The 19033-nt window shown below is 47.4% G+C and overlaps 1 protein-coding gene across 3 annotated transcripts in view; it reads left to right on the top strand.

The window, feature by feature from the left end:
* The window catches only part of sh3gl3a (SH3-domain GRB2-like 3a), a 63429-nt gene that overhangs the window by 29534 nt on the left and 14862 nt on the right, over nt 1-19033 (top strand). For all 3 annotated transcript variants that reach the window (XM_078427578.1, XM_078427575.1, XM_078427577.1), the window contains exon 2: nt 15616-15684. In XM_078427578.1, the coding sequence (XP_078283704.1) occupies nt 15616-15684 (69 nt within the window). The remainder of the gene's footprint in view (nt 1-15615; nt 15685-19033) is intronic.

Here is a 19033-nt window from a genome sequence, read left to right as displayed (position 1 = left end):
CTCGGGCCAGGAGACTACCGCCAGATAAACTGGTGGTGGCAAGGGCGGAGTTCAGGAAGATGGAGGAAATGGGAATTGTCCATCAGTCTGACAGCCCGTGGGCCTCGCCGTTACACATGGTCTCCAAGGCATCTGGGGGGTGGAGGCCATGTGGCGATTATCGGCGTCTCAATGCTGTCACCACGGCTGATCGCTACCCCATACCGCACCTACAGGACTTTTCATCTGGGCTGGAAGGAGCGGTGGTGTTTTCCAAAATCGATTTGGTGCGAGGATACCATCAGATTCCGGTGCGACCGGAGGACATACAGAAAACTGCAACTATTACTCCGTTCGGGTTGTTTGAATGGTTGCGTATGCCTTTCGGTTTAAAGAACGCGGCACAGGCTTTCCAGCGACTGATGGACCGCGTGGGCCGGGGTTTACCCTTTTTGTTTATTTATTTGGACGACATCCTGGTCGCCAGCCCCTCAGTGCAGGAACACCAGGTCCATTTGCGGACCGTGTTCCAGCGGCTCCAAGACCACGGGCTCATTATCCAACCCTCCAAATGTCAATTCGGCCTGCCTGCTCTCGATTTTCTAGGGCACAGAATTACTCCTGCCGGCGCCGCCCCTTTGCCCGAGAAGGTGGAAGCTATCCGGGCTTTTCCCAGGCCCACCACAGTAAAAGGGCTGCAGGAGTTCGTAGGCATGGTTAATTTCTACCATAGATTTGTTCCGGCAGCGGCGCGAGTCCTGCGCCCGCTTTTCCAATGCCTTGCGGGGAATCCGGTAGAGTTGTTGTGGTCCCCGACTGCAGAGTCGGCTTTTACAGCAGCTAAGGCAGCCTTGGCAGACGCCACCATGTTGGTCCATCCGAGCCCCTCCGCCCCCACGGCCCTGACGGTTGACGCCTCTGACGTGGCGGTGGGCGGGGTTCTGGAGCAGCAGGTCGGTGGCCGTTGGCAGCCTTTAGTGTTTTTCAGCCGGCAACTAAATTCGGCCGAGATGAAATATAGCGCGTTTGACCGAGAGCTTCTAGCTCTCTATTTAGCTGTCTGTCATTTCAGGTACTTCCTCGAGGGCCGCCCATTTGTGGCATTTACGGACCACAAGCCATTAACATTTGCTTTTTTGAAATTGTCTGACCCATGGTCGGCCCGCCAGCAGCGGCATCTAACTGCTATCTCCGAATTTACCACAGATGTCCGTCATGTCGCGGGTAAGCTTAATGCCGTTGCTGACGCCCTGTCTAGACCTGCTTTTCCCCCTATTTCGGCGGTGGACTGCGAAGTGGATCCCCAGGAGCTTGCGGAGGCACAGCTCCTAGCGGATACCGTTTCGGCTTACCGGTCCACCACTTCGGGATTGAAGTTGGCCCAGGTAGCTTGTGGGTCGGAGGGCACGAAAGTCTGGTGCGATGTTTCTCTTCCTCGTCCCAGGCCGGTAGTACCGCCCTCCCTTCAGCGCCGGGTTTTCGATGCCATTCATGGGCTGGCGCACCCGTCCATCCGCTCCACCTCCGCCTTGGTAGCAGCGAGGTTTGTCTGGCATGGCCTGCGGAAACAGGTAGCGGGGTGGGCACGTTCCTGCGTGCCCTGTCAGACCGCTAAAGTCCAGCGCCACGTCCAGCCCCCCGTACAGGATTTCGAGGTCCCGGCTTGTCGTTTTTTCCACATCCAGGTGGATTTGGTCGGGCCTTTGCCTTCCTCCCGGGGCTACACCCACCTCCTCACGGTGGTGGATCGGTTCACCCGGTGGCCAGAGGCTTTCCCATTGTTTGATATCTCGTCAGCGTCTTGTGCTAGGACTTTGGCCCTTCATTGGGTAGCTCGTTTCGGGGTCCCGGCAGTTATTACAACTGACAGAGGGCCACAGTTCACTTCGTCCCTCTGGGCCGCGCTGGCGGAACTGTACGGGTCCAAGTTACAACCCACTACTGCATATCACCCCCAGGCAAATGGACTCGTAGAAAGGTTCCACCGCCAACTTAAGGCGTCCCTCAGTGCAAGGCTTGAAGGCCCGGACTGGGTAGACCAACTCCCTTGGGTTCTTTTGGGCATCCGGACTGCTCCTAAGCCAGATCTCGGTGCGTCGTCCGCAGAGCTAGTATATGGCTCGACACTTCGAGTACCCGGAGATCTGTTTCCGGACCCTTCAGCCCTGCTCCCTACAGTCCCATCAGCGTTAGCATCTCTCCGGGAACGGGTGGGCTCCCTGGCTCCAGTGCCGACTTCACGTCATGGGTGTCCCATGGTACATGAACCGTCTTCCCTGAAGGACTGTGAGTTTGTTTTTCTGCGTAAAGATGTCCATCGCGCCCCGTTGCAGAAGGTCTATCAAGGGCCGTTCCGGGTTTTACGTAAGGGAACGGCTACTTTCACCTTAGACATGGGCGGCAAGAGTGAACTCGTCTCGGTGTCCCGGCTCAAACCTGCCCATTTGGACCCGGATCAACCAGTCCTGGTCGGTCAAATCCCTAGGAGAGGCCGACCTCCGTTAGTTCCGCCCAGTCCAGAAACCCCCGTTCCGACAGTTCCTCCAGGACCCCCCGTTTCGGCAGTTCCTCCAGAACCCCCCGTGCCGGTAGTTCCTCCAGAACCTCTCGTTCCGGCTGTTCCTCCAAGTCCGGAACCTCCGGCTCCTGTGGTTCAGGCTGTCCCTCTCCGTACTCGTTATGGTCGCGAAATCCGGCTCCCAGCTAGGTTCCGCACCTCGGGTTCTGGGGGGGGTCATGTAGCGACCATAGAGAATGGTCCAGGTCGTCGAACCCTCGGATTGGCCAGCGAGGTCACGTGGGAACGCGACCATGGGGATTGGTCCAGGGAACGACATCGCTGATTGGCCAGCGATGTCAGGTGCGCGTTTGGCGCCCGTTTTAGTCAGTTCGGCGAAGTCTTCAAGGAAGACAGTAAGTTTGTATTGGTTGTCCTGTACCTTGTTGTTTAACTCTGTATTCGTGTATTGCGGCTGCAATAAACTTCGTCTACAACCAACAAGTTTCGGACTCGCCATAGTATCACAAAATGCTGGAGTATCTCAGCAGGTCAGGCAGCATCTAGGAGAGAGGGAATTACAATTGCCCTGCTCTTCTGAATCTTTATTGACTGGCCTTTATCTTGTACTAAACGTTATTCCCTTTATTTGTACACTGTGGACAGCTTGATTGTAATCAAGTATAGTCGTTTCATTGACTGGATAGGACGTAACATAGAAACATAGAAAATAGGTGCAGGAGTAGGCCATTCGGCCCCTCGAGCCAGCACTGCCATTCAATATGATCATGGCTGATCAGCTAAAATCAGTACCCCGTTCCTGCTTTCTCCCCATATCCCTTGTTTCCGTTAGCCCTAAGAGCTAAATCTAACTTTCTCTGACTGATGTACAAAATTGTTACAAGGCAGAGTAAGACACCAACTGCTCAATCAATAATCACGGGCTTCGCACAAATGATAGAAGCATTAAGACGAAGGGCCTTGAATCTGAGTTTCTTGATCAAAGAGCAGCCACATCATTGCTAACCTGGAAAAGGCCTGGTCTCGCAGATGTGCAGGTGATGTTGTGCAAAAATCCACAGTCAGACTCATTCCCAGGGGATGAGTGAGGCAGTGTGGTAAACTAATCTCAACATTTTAATGCCGAGCAAACACCCATCAGCAACAGAACCCAACAGGCTGCCAGCTGAACATATGAGAGGCAAAGTGTGTCATGGAAACATCAAATCCAGCACGATAGGAACACAGGTCTGTACCTACTGAGGTGTCCTGGTGGGCATGCAAGAACATTGTGTATATATTCACTCTAAACATGTTTATTTTATTATTTTATTCAAATTGGTTGTTTTAATCAAATTGCCATCAGTGCAAGTTGGTGAATTCCTTCTGTTGTTGGGTGGAAGGGTGTCCCTTGTGCTTTTCCAGTGAACACAGCTGGGGGTTCCAGCTCTGGCCTCTTGAGGGTTGCTCCTTGAATGTGTGCCGCATCCGATCTATCGCTATGCACCTTTCTCTTTGCATCAGAGCCTTCATCTCCATCACTGCTGTGTTAGACACAGAGTGCTGGAGTAACTCAGCGGGTCAGGCAGCATCTCTGGAGGACATGGATAGGTGACGTTTCACAGAGTGCTGGAGTAACTCAGCGGGTCAGGCAGCATCTCTGGAGAACATGGATAGGTGACGTTTCACAGAGTGCTGGAGTAACTCAGCGGGTCAGGCAGCATCTCTGGAGAGAAGGAATGGGTGATGTTTCTGGTCAAGTCCTTTCCTCAGACTAGTTGTGTTACTGACCCGGCGTGGGGGGGCTGCCGTGAGGAGGGGGGAGCAAAGGAGGACCTAGCGCGCCCACTCTGTAACTTTGTAAGTGGCCTTTATGGGCGACTATTCGTATACATAGGGTGAGCAAGCAAAGAATTTCACTGTGACTTGCCACATGTGACAAAGTATTCATTTATTCAAGTATTCATTTTAGACTTTAATTCAGACTTTACTTTACTTTAGAGATCCAGCTTGGAACAGGCTCTCTGTCCCACTGAGTCCGTGTCGACCAGCGATCACCCCGTGCACTTGTTCTATTGTAACACTAGGGCCAATTTACCGAAGCCAATTCACGTACAAACCTGCAGGTCTGTGCAGTTTGGGAGGAGACCGGAGCACCTGGGGAAAACCCACGTGGTCACGGGGAGAACGTACAAACTCCGTACAGACAGCACCCGTAGTCAGGATCGAACCCGGGTGGCCGGCGCTGTGAGGCAGAACTCTACCGCTGTGCCACCGTGCCTCTTCCAGCTTCTGTTTAAGAAAGGGTCAACCGTTTTATTGTCATATGTCCCGTAGCAGAATAATGACATTCTTACTTACATCAACACAACAGATATGTAAACATAGTATTCTGTAAACTCCATATTAAACAACAACAAAAAGTTTACTATATATTAAAAAAACAGACAAATAAATAGACAATAGTAGCGCAAAGTATAAAACAATGGCCCTAAGTTTATATAGTTTGGAGCCTATATTAAGGTTGTAGTAGGAAAATAACTGCAGATGCTGGTTCAAATCAAAGGTATCACAAAATGCTGGAGTAACTCAGCGGGTCAGGCAGCATCTCAGGAGAGAAGGAATGGGTGACGTTTCGGGTCGAGACCCTTCTTCAGACTGATGTCGGGAGGGGGCGGGACAACGATAGGATGGAGCGGGAGACAGGAAGACAGTGGGAGAACTGGGAAGGGGGAGGGACAGGGCAGTGTTCACTATCTGAAGTTGGAGAAATCAATGTGATACCTTCAAGGCTGTTGTGTTTAATAGCTTGATGGTTGTCGGGAAGAAGCTGTTCCTCAACCTGGACGTTACAGTTCTCAGTGAAATGAGAGTGTGGCCAGGGTGGTGTGGGTCTCTGATGATGCCGGCTGCCTTTTTGAGGCAGCGATTCCTGTAGATCCCTTTGATGGTGGGAAGGTCAGCACCCGTGATGGACAGGGCAGTGTTCACCACTTTATTGCAGTCCTCTTCACTGCTGGTCGTTCAAGTTGCCGAACCAGGCCGTGATGCAACCAGTCAATGTGCTCTCTGCTGCACACCTGTAGAAGTTCAAAAGATCAATCTTCAACATGAGGAGAATGGGTATGGGGAGAAAGCAGGAACGGGGTACTGATTGAGAATGATCAGCCATGACCACATTGAATGGCGGTGCTGGCTCGAAGGGCCGAATGGCCTCCTCCTGCACCTATTGTCTATAACATAATGAATGCCCTCACTCTTTTGGCTTACATCAATATGCCGGGTCCAGCACAGACCTTCAGAGATATGCACACCCAGGAATTTGAAGCTTTTGACTCTGTCCATCACCGTACCGTTGATGAAGACTGTTTTGTGCGAAGATAATAGAGCAGAGCATGATAGACCACTCGACTCTAAAAACCGTAGTAGGTCACGGCGCCATTTTAGTAGGCAGAAACGTGCAGAAACATTTTAAAAGAAAAATAACAAAGATCTGTGAATTGATAGATGAGATATATTCTGCATTTTAATGATAGTATCACACATACTGTTCCCCCAAAACACTGATTGCACTGCGAGAGGCATAGCAAACGGCGGGTTTTGCTTACTAAAATGGCGGACGTTACGCTCCTTTGCGGACTACAGTTCAGTATAGGCGATTTCGACAGAGTGGTCCATCTTGCTCCTCTAGCATCTTTGGTTTTGTGGATCCTTGTCTTTCCTCTTCCGAACTCTGCAAGGGTGCTTTTCTCAGACCTGTTTCCCAGGAACTGTTACCTGACCCACTGAGTTACTCCAAAGCTTTGTGCCCTCCACAGAGACCGCCTGCCCCGCTGAGTTCCTCCAACTTTGCGAATTCTGCTCAACGTTCCAACATCTGCAGTGCCCCTGTGTCTCGCCCTCTTAATTAACAAGCATTTGCGGATTTTTAAGATCAGTTCTCGGAGCAACTTATCTGTTCTTTCAACTGATGAATCCTGCTTTTCAGTAAGAGAGCAAACTGCAACGTAAGACCAGTGATCTCCCTCTCAATGGGGAAAAGATATGGGGGGGGGGGGAAGGGAATAGGTTTTTGATTAAAGGAAACTTGAAAAGAAATCTCTACATGTATGTGGGATTGCAGTTGGCTTTGAACTAGACTTGTCTGAACCTCTGTATTGAACACTTGTACCTAGATATGCAATGTGAATAAAAAGTATCCTTTTGTGTATTGACCGGCATCTGTAGTTCTTTGTTTCTACATGCTGTTAAATCTATTGAATAGATGGAAAACTATCTCCAGCTAGCTAACCAACATTAGTCATTTGTTTAATTTGTTTTTAACATACCGGGTGTTGAGTTGGCAGCCCATGATATACTGTGCACAATTTTCTTTGCCATTGAAATCTATTTGTTATTACCCAATTTGCACAGTTGCCCCAAAGGTGGTTCTGTTCAACACCATCGCTCCAGAGCCAATTAAGAAGTAGCCGCGGGCATTGCCTTCAGCCATGAAGATGAATCTTTTATGTGTACTGACAGAGACGGCAGAATGAGTTTACAAAGCCGATGGCGACACCTTGCAACCAGAGCCTGCAACAGCATCCAGTAAAATATCTACAGCAGCCTATTACAGTGGCAAGCTTTGACAAGAAATGTTGTAACAGGCCTCGGGTTTGCCAACTTCCTCACTCCCAAATACGGGACAAAGGGTGACGTCACCGCCCGGCCCGGGCGGCCGCCATTGGTGGAGCGGGATCATGTGGCCGCTGGCTGGGTGAGATCACTTGGGGCGCGGGGCGGTGACGTCACCCTTTGTCCCTTATTTGGGAGTGAGGAAGTTGGCAACCCTACTAATCCGGGCAAGGGCGGTCCCGTACGGGACAAACTAATTTAGCCCAAAATACGGGATGTCTAATACGGGACAGTTGGCAACCCCAGACAGGTCTGTACGCAGTTAAGAAAGACAGAGAAAGCATCATTGTTTTAAATGCTGATCATTGAATCAGCCACTGAACTAAACGTACACTAATTGCAATAAGTTTTTTATCCGTTGACTGCATTTAGATGTTGTAAAAAAGAGACTATTCATTCAGCCACGATTGATTAATAGAGTCGACTTGATGGGACGAATGGCCCTATCTACTCCTAGAACGTATGGACTTATGAGACAACACATCGGTGTAAAGTACTGAATATTTTAAAAAAGTTGCTGCATATCATGACTCCCCAAAGTGGTGTAATAGAAGAAGAAATATATTTAATTTATTTAATATATATGTGGAGAAAATGTTAGATAACTACAAATATTAAGAAAATAAACATTTTTGGACATGCAAGGTTTCAAGTTGTTGAATGTCATAACTAACATATGCTTTATTCTAGACACCATATCTTTCATTTATTTGTTCTATATATATATATTTGTTTTATATATATAAATATATATATATATAGAAGAAGGATCTCGACCCGAAACGTCACCCATTCCTTCTCTCCTGAGATGCTGCCTGACCTGCTGAGTTACTCCAGCATTTTGTGAATAAATACCTTCGATTTCTACCAGCATCTGCAGTTATTTTCTTACACTACCTGTTGCTCCACTGCGATTTCTCCTCAAGATATGTCCACTTTGAAGAAGTTCTCCTCCTCTCTTCGACGAGAGTTTAGCAACATGCTCTCTCGATGCTCCCCCTCTGTGATTTCTCCTGCCCGCCTGCTCTACAGAGTCTGAAGAAGGGTCTTGACCCGAAACATCACCCATTCCTTCTCTCCAGAAATGCTGCCTGTCCTGCTGAGTTACTCCAGCATTTTGTGTCTATCTTCGGTTTAAACCAGCATCTGCAGTTCCTCCCTGCAAACATGCTTTATTCTGCTTCTTATCATGTGTTCCAATTCCAAGGAAGGTTGTTACATATTCAGATGCCTTATCAATGAAGGCCAAACGTACTGAATTGAAACGAGGAGTTAACAGTATTTCGCTGTGTCAGTTTAAAGGAAAGCAAATGATGGCTTGTTCTTCCTCATCTCCGTTCTAAATGGCCTACCCCTTATTCTTAAACTGTGGCCCCTTGTTCTGGATCCCAACATTGGGAACATGTTTCCTGCCTCTAATGTGTCCAATCCCCTAATTATCTTATATGTTTCAATAAGATCCCCCCTCATCCTTCTAAATTCCAGTGTATACAAGCCTAATTGCTCCAGCCTTTCAACATACGACAGTCCCGCCATTCCGGGAATTAACCTAGTGAACCTACGCTGCACGCCCTCAATAGCAAGAATATCCTTCCTCAAATTTGGAGACCAAAACTGCACAAAGTACTCCAGGTGCAGTCTCACCAGGGCTCGGTACAACTGTAGAAGGACCTCTTTGCTCCTATACTCAACTCCTCTTGTTATGAAGGCCAACATTCCATTGGCTTTCTTCACTGCCTGCTGTACCTGCATGCTTCCTTTCAGTGACTGATGCACTAGGACACCCAGATCTCGTTGAACATCCCCTCTTCCTAATTTGACACCATTCAGATAATAATCTGCCTTTCTATTCTTACTTCCAAAGTGAATAACCTCACACTTATCTACATTAAACTGCATCTGCCATGTATCCGCCCACTCACACAACCTGTCCAAGTCACCCTGCAGCCTTATTGCATCTTCCTCACAATTCACACTACCCCCCAGCTTAGTATCATCTGCAAATTTGCTAATGGTACTTTTAATCCCTTCATCGAAGTCATTAATGTATATCGTAAATAGCTGGGGCCCCAGCACCGAACCTTGCGGTACCCCACTGGTCACTGCCTGCCATTCCGAAAGGGACCCATTTATCCCCACTCTTTGCTTTCTGTCTGTCAACCAATTTTCTATCCATGTCAGTACCCTACCCCCAATACCATGTGCTCTAATTTTGCCCACTAATCTCCTATGTGGGACCTTGTCGAAGGCTTTCTGAAAGTCGAGGTACACCACATCCACTGACTCTCCCCTGTCAATTTTCCTAGTTACATCCTCAAAAAATTCCAGTAGATTTGTCAAGCATGATTTCCCCTTCGTAAATCCATGCTGACTCGGAATGATCCTGTTACCGCTATCCAAATGCTCAGCAATTTCGTCTTTTATAGACTCCACACTGGAATTTGGAGTAGCTCTGACATGTTCCCTCTCTCCATCCCTGACTTCACCGAGAGCTGCCGATCAATAATGCTCGGTAGCACGACACCCGACAGCACGGCAATATCATCTTCAAGATGCCTGCCTCTTGCCAGAACCTCGACTTCTGTTTCCAATAAAATCTCAGCTCTGTTCCAGGGAACGTTTAGAAGTGCTGAACTTGCATGAAACAAAAGAATATCAAAGATTCCCCACCAGAATTGATGGATCCTGACCCTGGTCCTGGCACCCTTCCCACTGCCAAGGCAGCTGCAGTTGATTCATTCTCTGACTTCTCAAATCAGCGTGAAATACCACACCACAGACAGGCTGGCCTTTTCATTTAGAATGTTGCATTTTTCTTTACTAAAGCAAGGGATGATGAATGAAGTAATCCTAGTGTCAACAGAGTGTGTGTGGTAACAGGCGCCTCTACCTCGGCCTGTGACAAGCAAACCTCCTCAGGCGTGGTATCCCAATGTGTAGTCATCGCTCACACTGTGGCTTATCCAAAGTCAATAGTTGCAATCCTGAACGTAACTTCTGGGGTGGCACGGTGGCGCAGCGGTAGAGTTGCTGCCTCACAGCGCCAGAGGCCCGGGTTCGATCCTGACTACGGGTGCTGTCCGTACGGAGTTTGTACGTTCTCCCCGTGACCTGTGTGGGTTTTCTCCGGGTGCTCCGGTTTCCCCCCACACTCCAAAGACGTGCAGGTTTGTAGGCTACTTGGCTTGTGTAAATTGTCCCTCGTGTATGAGCGATCATTGGTGATGTAGAATCGGTGGGCCACAGGGCCTGTTTCCACTCTGTATCTATACTGCTGTAGAGACACAGCTCAATATCTCAATAACCAAAGTCTGTAGTCTCTTTTTTGCTCTGGTTTATTTTCACCCACATGTTTAGACCGTAATGGTGTATCCTTATTGTTTTGATGTGTTCAAGCTTTATTCTTAATTGTTGACTGTATGTTTGTGTTGTCATTTGTGAGCGGAGCACCAAGGCACATTCCTTGTGTATGCACATACTTGGCCAATAAACTTATTCATTCATTCATCTCTAAACTATACAAAACTGAAAGATTGGACAAGCTAAGCATGTGTCTGCTGCAGTTTAGAAGAATGAGAGGAGACTTTGATTGCAGCTTAAAAAACGCATTCCTGGGAATGGAGTCCCAGCCTGCTCAACCTCTCCCCATAGCTCAGGCCCTCAGGTCCTGGCAACATCCTTGTAAATCATGTCTGCACCCTTTCCAGCTTGACAACATCTTTCTTATAGCAGGGTGACCAAAACTGAACACGATACGCCAAGCGTGGCCTCGCCGATGTCTCTTTGCTTGTGGAAGGTTACTGATGGGAGAGGGGACAGAAGCGAGGAGTTAAGGTTACATCAGGTCTCCCATGATCTGATTGAATTAAATCATATCCTTGTGTGATCTTGAGTGGAACATCTGCAGATGCTGTCACTTGTCCAAGTGACAAAATGGCCCACTCTGAACCTCCGTGTTGGATGAAGGAGAGACCCAGGCTGGCCAGACGGCAGGAACTCTTGGAATAACTGCAGCCTGGCCAACCCTGGTCTTGGTGCAACTGGATCTGTGCTGTAAATGTGTGGCTGCAAGATATTCGGTTGCCAAAAGTGTTCAGTATTGTCATTTGGGCAGATTACCAGCAAGGGAATTAGCCCTGTGGTTTTAGAATCAGCTTTTCTCAACTCAAGCACAGAAACATCTCCTGGCCAGGAACAACGAAGTTATGTTCACTTTACTTTCAATAATTTAAACTCTTGGATACAAGATGAAAATATTAATTTCTTAATGCCAGTGTATTGTCTAAACAGTATCTAATTTTGCGTACCTTTTTGAAGCAAGTGTCCCCCAAATTGGTGGCGCAGTGCTGGAGTAATCTCGTGGGTCAGGCAGCATCTGTGGAGTATATGGACAGAGGACGTGTCTGGTTAGAACCCTTCCCCACTCTAGCCTGATCCCCCCGCACCCTAATCCTTTTCCTCCCTGACTGCCCAGGCTTGCAAGACGGTCCAGAGGAGGTTTACGAAAATGACCCCAGAGATGATTGGATGGTAAGAGGAGCATTTGACGGGTCTGGGCCTGCACTTGCTGCCATTTAGAAGGATGAGGGGGTGATCTCAGAGAAGCCTACCGAATAATGAAAGTCCTGGTTAGAGTGGATGTGGAGAGGATGTTTCCACTAGTGGGAGAGTCTAGGACCAGTGTGCACAGCCTCAGAATAAAATAATGTACATTTAGAAAAGGAGATGAGGAGGAATTTCTTTAGCCAACGGATGGTGACTCTGTGGAATTCATTGCCACAGATGGCTGTGGAGGCCAAGTCAATGGGTATTTTTAAGGGTGTCAACGATTATGGGGAGAAGACAGGAGAATGGAGTTGAGAGGGAAGATTGATCAGCCATGATTGAATGGCGGAGTAGACGTGATGGGCCGAATGGCCTAATTCTGCTCCTACGACATAAACTTACAGAGAAAGTTGGGTGAGAGTAGGTGTAGGAGGAACATAAGTAGGTGTAGGAGGAACTTATGTAGCTGGAAAGAGAGGTTGAACAGTGTAACTGCTGTTGTCTATTAGCATCTTTACAGTTCTTCATGCCACAAGTCTTTAAAAGGTTTGTCACGCATGTTTCCCACTGGAGAGATTGGCTTGTAGTCTGAGGTCAAGCCACCAGTAGATAAATCCAGTCATTCCTTTCCATGAAAGGCTCCTTGGTGACAGCGATCAAGGGCTACACTAAGTGTGCATTTAGGGTTGCCAACTGTCCCGTATTAGCCGGGACATCCCATATTTTGGGCTAAATTAGTTTGTCCCGTACGGGACCGCCATTGTCCCATATTAGTAGGGTTGCCAACTTCCTCACTCCCAAATACGGGACAAAGGGTGACGTCACCGCCCCGCGCCCCACGTGACCTCACCCAGCCAGCGGCCACGTGCTCCCGCTCCACCAATGGCGGCAGGATGGAGACAATACTATCTGAAGAAGGGTCTCGACCTGAAACGTCACCCATCCCTTCTCTCCAGAGATGCTGCCTGTCCCGCTGAGTTACTCCAGCATTTTGTGTGTACTATTGGACTACATGGTTTAGCGAGATGAATTTGGAATATGGTTTAAGAAATAGATTTGTACAAGGCGAATGAAAAAGTGCAGAGGATAGTAATTGATTAAGGAAGAATATTCCTTGACCAGAGCTTCGTACAATGAAGGCACAACCACCACATGGGCATCATGAGCAAGAGCATCATAATGACCATTAGGAGCAGAATTAGGCCATTCGGCCCATCAATGGTCTGCTCCCCATTCAATCATGGATGATCGATTTTTCCCTCTCAACCCCGTTTTCCTGCCTTCTCCCCATAACCTTTGACACCTGTACAATTCAAGAACCTGCCAACCTCTGCTTTAAAAATACCCAGTGACTTGGCCTCCACAGCCGTCTGTGGCAATGAATTCACCAGATTCACCGCTCTGCTAGTGAGAACAAAGGGACTGGCAGTATTCAGTAAGGGACAGGGTGGACTGTTAGCATTGGCTGGGCTTGGTTTACCCACTTTGTGATTAGTTGGTGGCTCTGATGATTAAGGACGCGCAGCGGTAGAGTTGCTGCCTTACGGCGCCAGAGACCCGGGTTCGATCCTGGCTCCGGGTGCTGTCTATATGGAGTTTGCACGTTCTCCCCGTGACCGTGTGGGTTTTCTCCGGGTGCTCCGGTTTCCACCCACACTCCAAAGACAAACTGGCTTGTAGATTAAAATGCTTCGGTAAATTGTCCCGAGTTTGTTGGACAGAACTAGTGTACGGGTGATCGCCAGCTGGCATGGACTCGGTGGGCCAGAGGGCCTGTTTCCACGCTGTTTCTCTAAACCATATTAAACTCCCTGAGCAGAGATGCATTAATTGAAGGCACAACCATCACCTGTGGTGAGGATGAAGTGACTAGAACAATGCAGGAGGGGCAGAATGGACTGTTAGCATGAACTGCCTTTGGTTTTCCCAATTATTTGATGAATTGGCGGTGATGATTCCGGAAGAAAGTGGCGCGTTAGAGAAATCATCGCTAATGGAAGCATGGACTGGTGTTTGTCAGGCGATGGGATAAGGAAAGATGGTCCCGGGACAGAAGAATGTGGACTTGGCAAATGGCTGGGTGTCACATGGAGGTGAGGAGTTGTTGCTCACCATTTGTCATGGCACCCTGGGGTGCTCAGTCAGGCTGAAACCAGACAATGCTGGTGGGAACTGAAAGGAAGGGCTTTGATCTTCCCGTCTGTGGTCTGAGTGATTGCAAGTTCAAATCCTGGCTTGGACGTTGGCCAAACAGGTTAATGCACAACAGGTCACTCAAATGATGCTGGCATGCGTTTAGCTTTATGTCGAGTTCAGAGATAGAGTGTGAAAACGGGCCCTTCGGCCCACCGAGTCTGCACCAACCAACGCTCACCCGTCTACTAGCTCGGTCCTGCACACTAGAGACAGTTTACAGAAACCAACCATCGACCACTAGTGCAGTAGTTCGATGTTGCATCACTTTCAGATACTACCTACTATTTACCATCGCCAATTAAATACAAACCTGTACTTTTTCATAAGTTCATAAGTCCGAGCAGCAGAATTAGGCCAATCGGCCCATCAAGTCAACTCCGCCATTCAATCATGGCTGATCTATCTTTCCCTCTCAACCCCATTCTCCTGCCTTCTCCCCATAACCCCTGACATTCCTACTGATCAAGAATCTGTCAATCTCTGCCTTATTCACGTATTCACGTATAAAGCCCTAAATGGACATTCCCCCCCCCCCCTACATCAAAAATCTTCTAACCCCCCTCTCTAACTCCAGGTCCCTCAGGTCGGCCGACTTGGGGCTACTCACTATCCCGCGGTCTAGGCTTAAGCTCAGGGGTGACCGCGCTTTTGCGGTTGCAGCTCCTAGACTGTGGAACAGCATCCCTCTCCCCATCAGAACTGCCCCCTCCATCGACTCCTTTAAGTCCAGGCTCAAAACCTATTTCTACTCCCTAGCGTTTGAGGCTCATTGAGGAGGCGCTGTGAACTGTTTGTGTGCTACTGTATGTTTCATTTTTTTCCTTAGTACCTAATCAGATGTACAGCACTTTGGTCAACGTGGGTTGTTTTTAAATGTGCTATACAAATAAAATTGACTTGACTTGACTTGACTTAAAAGGCGTGTGGTCCCAGGGAGAATGTACAAACACCAGACAGACAGACAGCACCCGTATTCAGGATCACACGCCGGTCTCTGGCGCTGTAAGGCAGAGGCACAGCGATAGTTTTGCTGCCTTACAGCGCCAGAGACCCAGGTTCGATCTTGACAAGGGGTGCTGTCTGTATGGAGTTTGTACGCTCTCCCCGTAACCTGCGTGCATTTTCTCCGGGTGCTCCGGTTTCCTCCAAAGACCTGCAGGTTTGTAGGTTAATTGGCTTCAGTAAATTGCCCCTGGTGTTTAACACAGTTTGATAATAATCTGTAGTTGCTTCTGGCATCTGCACTTCCCAAGGTTTCTCGAGCTCGTTACAGGTCCACCATTCCTCCTTGTTAGTAGGAATTTTCCTTATGTATTAAAGATGACAAAAAAGCTGGAGTAACTCAGCAAGACAGGCAGCATCTCTGGAGAGAAGGAATGGGTGAATTTCGGGTCGAGACCTTCGTCTGAAGAGATGCTGCCTGTCCCGCTGAGTTACTCCAGCTTTTTGTGTCTATCTTCAGTGTAAACCAGCATCTGCAGTTCCTTCCTACACATTCCTAATGTATTAATATCTCCTTGTAGTAAGCATTTATTTCTTAACAGAGTCAAGAGTATTTTATTGTCATATGTCCCGAAACGGAACAATGAAATTCTAACTTGTCACAGCATAACAGAATATGTAAAAAGTAAAGTATTGCCAGGGTATTTTCAACAAGTGGTTTTGTTTGCATTCAAGTACGGATTGTCGGTACTTGAGGTTGATCTTAATGTTTTGTTTTGCAGTTTGTTAGCGAGAAAATGGGTGGAGCTGAAGGAACAAAACTAGACGATGACTTCGTGGAGATGGAACGGGTAAGTGAACGAACTGCTGTGAAACCATTCTGGCAGATAGTTCAATGAAAACCTTCGGGCCCGTGATGAAACATGGCACACACAAGATGTGAGACGAAGGATTAGAGAGTAGCAAACTGAAACTTGAGGATTAGTTTTAGTTTAGTTTAGAGATACAGCGCGGAAACAGGCCCTTTGGCCCACTGAGTCCGCACCGATCAGCGATCAATAGAGAGTTAGATATAGCTCTTGGGGCTAAAGGAATCGAAGGATGTGGGGAGAAAGCAGGAATGATCAGCCATGATCATATTGAATGGCAGTGCTGGCTCAAAGGGCCGAATGGCCTACTCCTGCACCTATTTTCTATGTCTCTATGATCCCCGCACATTAACACTATCCTACACACGCTAGGGACAATTTACATTTATACCAAGCCAATTAGTCTACAAACCTGTACGTCTTTGGAGTGTGGGAGAAACTGAAGATCTTGGAGAAAACCCACGCGGGTCACGGGGAGAACGTACATACTCCGTACGGACAGCACCCCTAGTCAGGATGGAACCTGGGTCTCTGGCGCTATGAGGCAGCAACTCTACCGCTGCACCACCGGATTGACAAGGTAGAAAAGTTGTGCGTGAATGAAAATATTTAAAGTCCCTTTATGGGGTTTGAAATTATGATGTTTAACAGCAGAGTAAATAGTGATGGATTCTTTCCACTGTTTGCTGATCCCAGGTAACTTCTAAATTCCCTCTTCAATTCCAACTGTCTTTTTACTTAAACAGAATGCAGAGCGATCTGGCAACAAACCACGGTGGAAACAAGGCATTGAACAGGAATTTGCAAACAGGAAAATAATAAAAAATGTATCAGTAATTATTTGGAGTTTGAGAATAGATAAGAATTTACGTATGCACAATAAAACAGAATCTGTCTAACGAGCTATTTCTGTGTTGATATGTTGCATGGTAGGCAAAAATGCTGGAGTAACTCAGCGGGTCAGGCAGCATCTGTGGAGAACATGGATAGGTGACGTTTCACAGAGTGCTGGAGTAACTCAGCGGGACAGGTAGCATCTGTGGAGAACATGGATAGGTAACGTTTCACAGAGTGCTGGAGTAACTCAGCAGGTCAGGCAGCATCTGTGGAGAACATGGATAGGTGACGTTCGTTTCACAGAGTGCTGGAGTAACTCAGCAGGTCAGGCAGCATCTCTGGAGAGAAGGAATGGGTGATGTGTCAGGTCTAGACCCTTCTTCAGACATTTGGATTGTCTGAAGAGGGGTCCCGAACCAAAAGATGAATCAGTCTGAAGAACGGTCTTCACCCGAAATGTCACCCATTCCTTTTCTCCAGAGATGCTGCCTGACCTGCTGAGTTACTCATGTGTATCTTTGGTGTAAACCAGAATCTGCAGTTCCATGTTACACATGTTGGAAGGCTCCCATTAGTCGCCAAATATCGCACTAAACACCATCTGCTATCTGATTCATAATTCAGTCACTACAAATATACTTTTTTCATTTAAAAATATCTTGTTTTTATATTTAAGAACAGATTAAATTATTTTCAGTTCCAGAAGGTGGAAGGTTATTATATATATATTTTAAATACTTGTTTCCAAATTGTACAGTGCAGTTTATTCTCCAAATAAAGAACATAGAGTGATACAGCGTGGAAACAGGCACTTCAGCCCAACTTGCCCACACCGGCCAACATGTCCCATCTACACTAGTCCAACCTGCCTACGTTTGGCCCATATCTCTCTAAACCTGTCCTATCCATGTACCAATGTTTTTAAATGTTGTGATTTAACCTGCCTCAACCACCTGTTCTGGCAGCTCGTTCCATATACCAACCACCCTTTGTGTAAGAAAAGGTTCCCCTCAGGTTCCTTATTCAATCATCCCCAACCCCTCAGGTTCCCATTAAATCTTTAGCCCCTCACTGTGAACCTCAAGTTCCCACTAAATCTTACCCCTGCACCCTAAACCAACATATACATCATCTTGCATTATATCGCCTTTAGTCAAATGAAATGTTCAAAACACTTTCACTAGAACAGTCAGGCCAATTTTGAGTAGGATGAAAGTGCAGATGCTGGTTTACACCAAAGCTAGACACAAAAGGCTGGAGTAACTCAGTGGGTCAGGCAGCATCTCTGGAGAGAAGGAATAGGTGACGTTTCGGGTCGAGACCCGTCTTCAGTCTGAGGGTCAGGGGAAAGGGAAACGACAGATATAAATGGTGATGTAGAGAGTTGTGGAACAAATGAATAAAAGATATACCAAAAAGTAATGATGATAAAGGAAACAGGCCATTGTTGGCTGTGGGCTCGGTGAGAATGAGTACAGACAATGTACACTGGGTGGTCATCAGGTGGTCAATAGTTTGGTCTATATGGAATTGATTTCCTAAAGATATTTTTCCAGCTCCTGCATCGACGAAACCAAGAAAATGGTGAATCAAAACTAAGAATGATTCTTCTGCAGTTGTAATATTTGATTTTTTTAATAATTATCCACGTGTTTGGTTAAAGAGATTCGTTTAGAGGAAGAGAGAGTTGGGGAAAAGCAGAGACTTTAATAGCAAATTACAGAAATTAAGCTCACATCAACTGAAGATAGAGAAAAATAGAGCTTAAAATCCAGGATGGCACAAAATGACAACATTTGCTACAATTTAACGTTACAGGTTTGGGAAGAGTTAAGGAAGATAGGCACAAAAAGCTCGAGTAACTCAGCGGGACAGGCAGCATCTGTGGAGAGAAGGAATGGGTGACGTTTCACAGAGTGCTGGAGTAACTCAGCAGGACAGGTAGCATCTCTGGAGAGAAGGAATGGGTGACGTTTCACAGAGTGTTCAAGTCCAAGTTCAAGTCAAGTTTATTTGTCACATACACATACAAGATGTGTCGTGAAATGAAAGTGGCAATGCCTGTGGATTGTGCAAAAAATTACAATTACAGCATATAAATTAAAATTAATACAGAAAATAAAATTTAGTCTCTGGAGATATAATAGTTAACAGCCCTGATGGCCTGTGGGAAGAAACTCCGTCTCATCCTCTCCGTTTTCACAGCGTGACAGCGGAGGCGTTTGCCTGACCGTAGCAGCTGGAACAGTCCGTTGCTGGGGTGGCAGGGGTCCCCCATAATGTTGCTGGCTCTGGATCTACACCTCCTGATGTATAGGTCCTGCAGGGGGACGAGTGTAGTTCCCATGGTGTGTTCTACCGAACGCACTACTCTGCAGGGCCTTCCTGTCCTGGGCAGAGCTGTTCCCAAACCAGACTGTGATGTTGCCGGACAGGATGCTCTCTACAGCCCCAGAGTAGAAGCAATGAAGGATCCTCAGAGACACTCTGAATT

The sequence above is a fragment of the Rhinoraja longicauda genome, chromosome 33 (assembly GCF_053455715.1).
Source record: "Rhinoraja longicauda isolate Sanriku21f chromosome 33, sRhiLon1.1, whole genome shotgun sequence".
NCBI lineage: Eukaryota > Metazoa > Chordata > Chondrichthyes > Rajiformes > Arhynchobatidae > Rhinoraja > Rhinoraja longicauda.
Note: the sequence above shows the minus strand (reverse complement) of the source record. Positions and strands in the feature narration are given on the sequence as shown.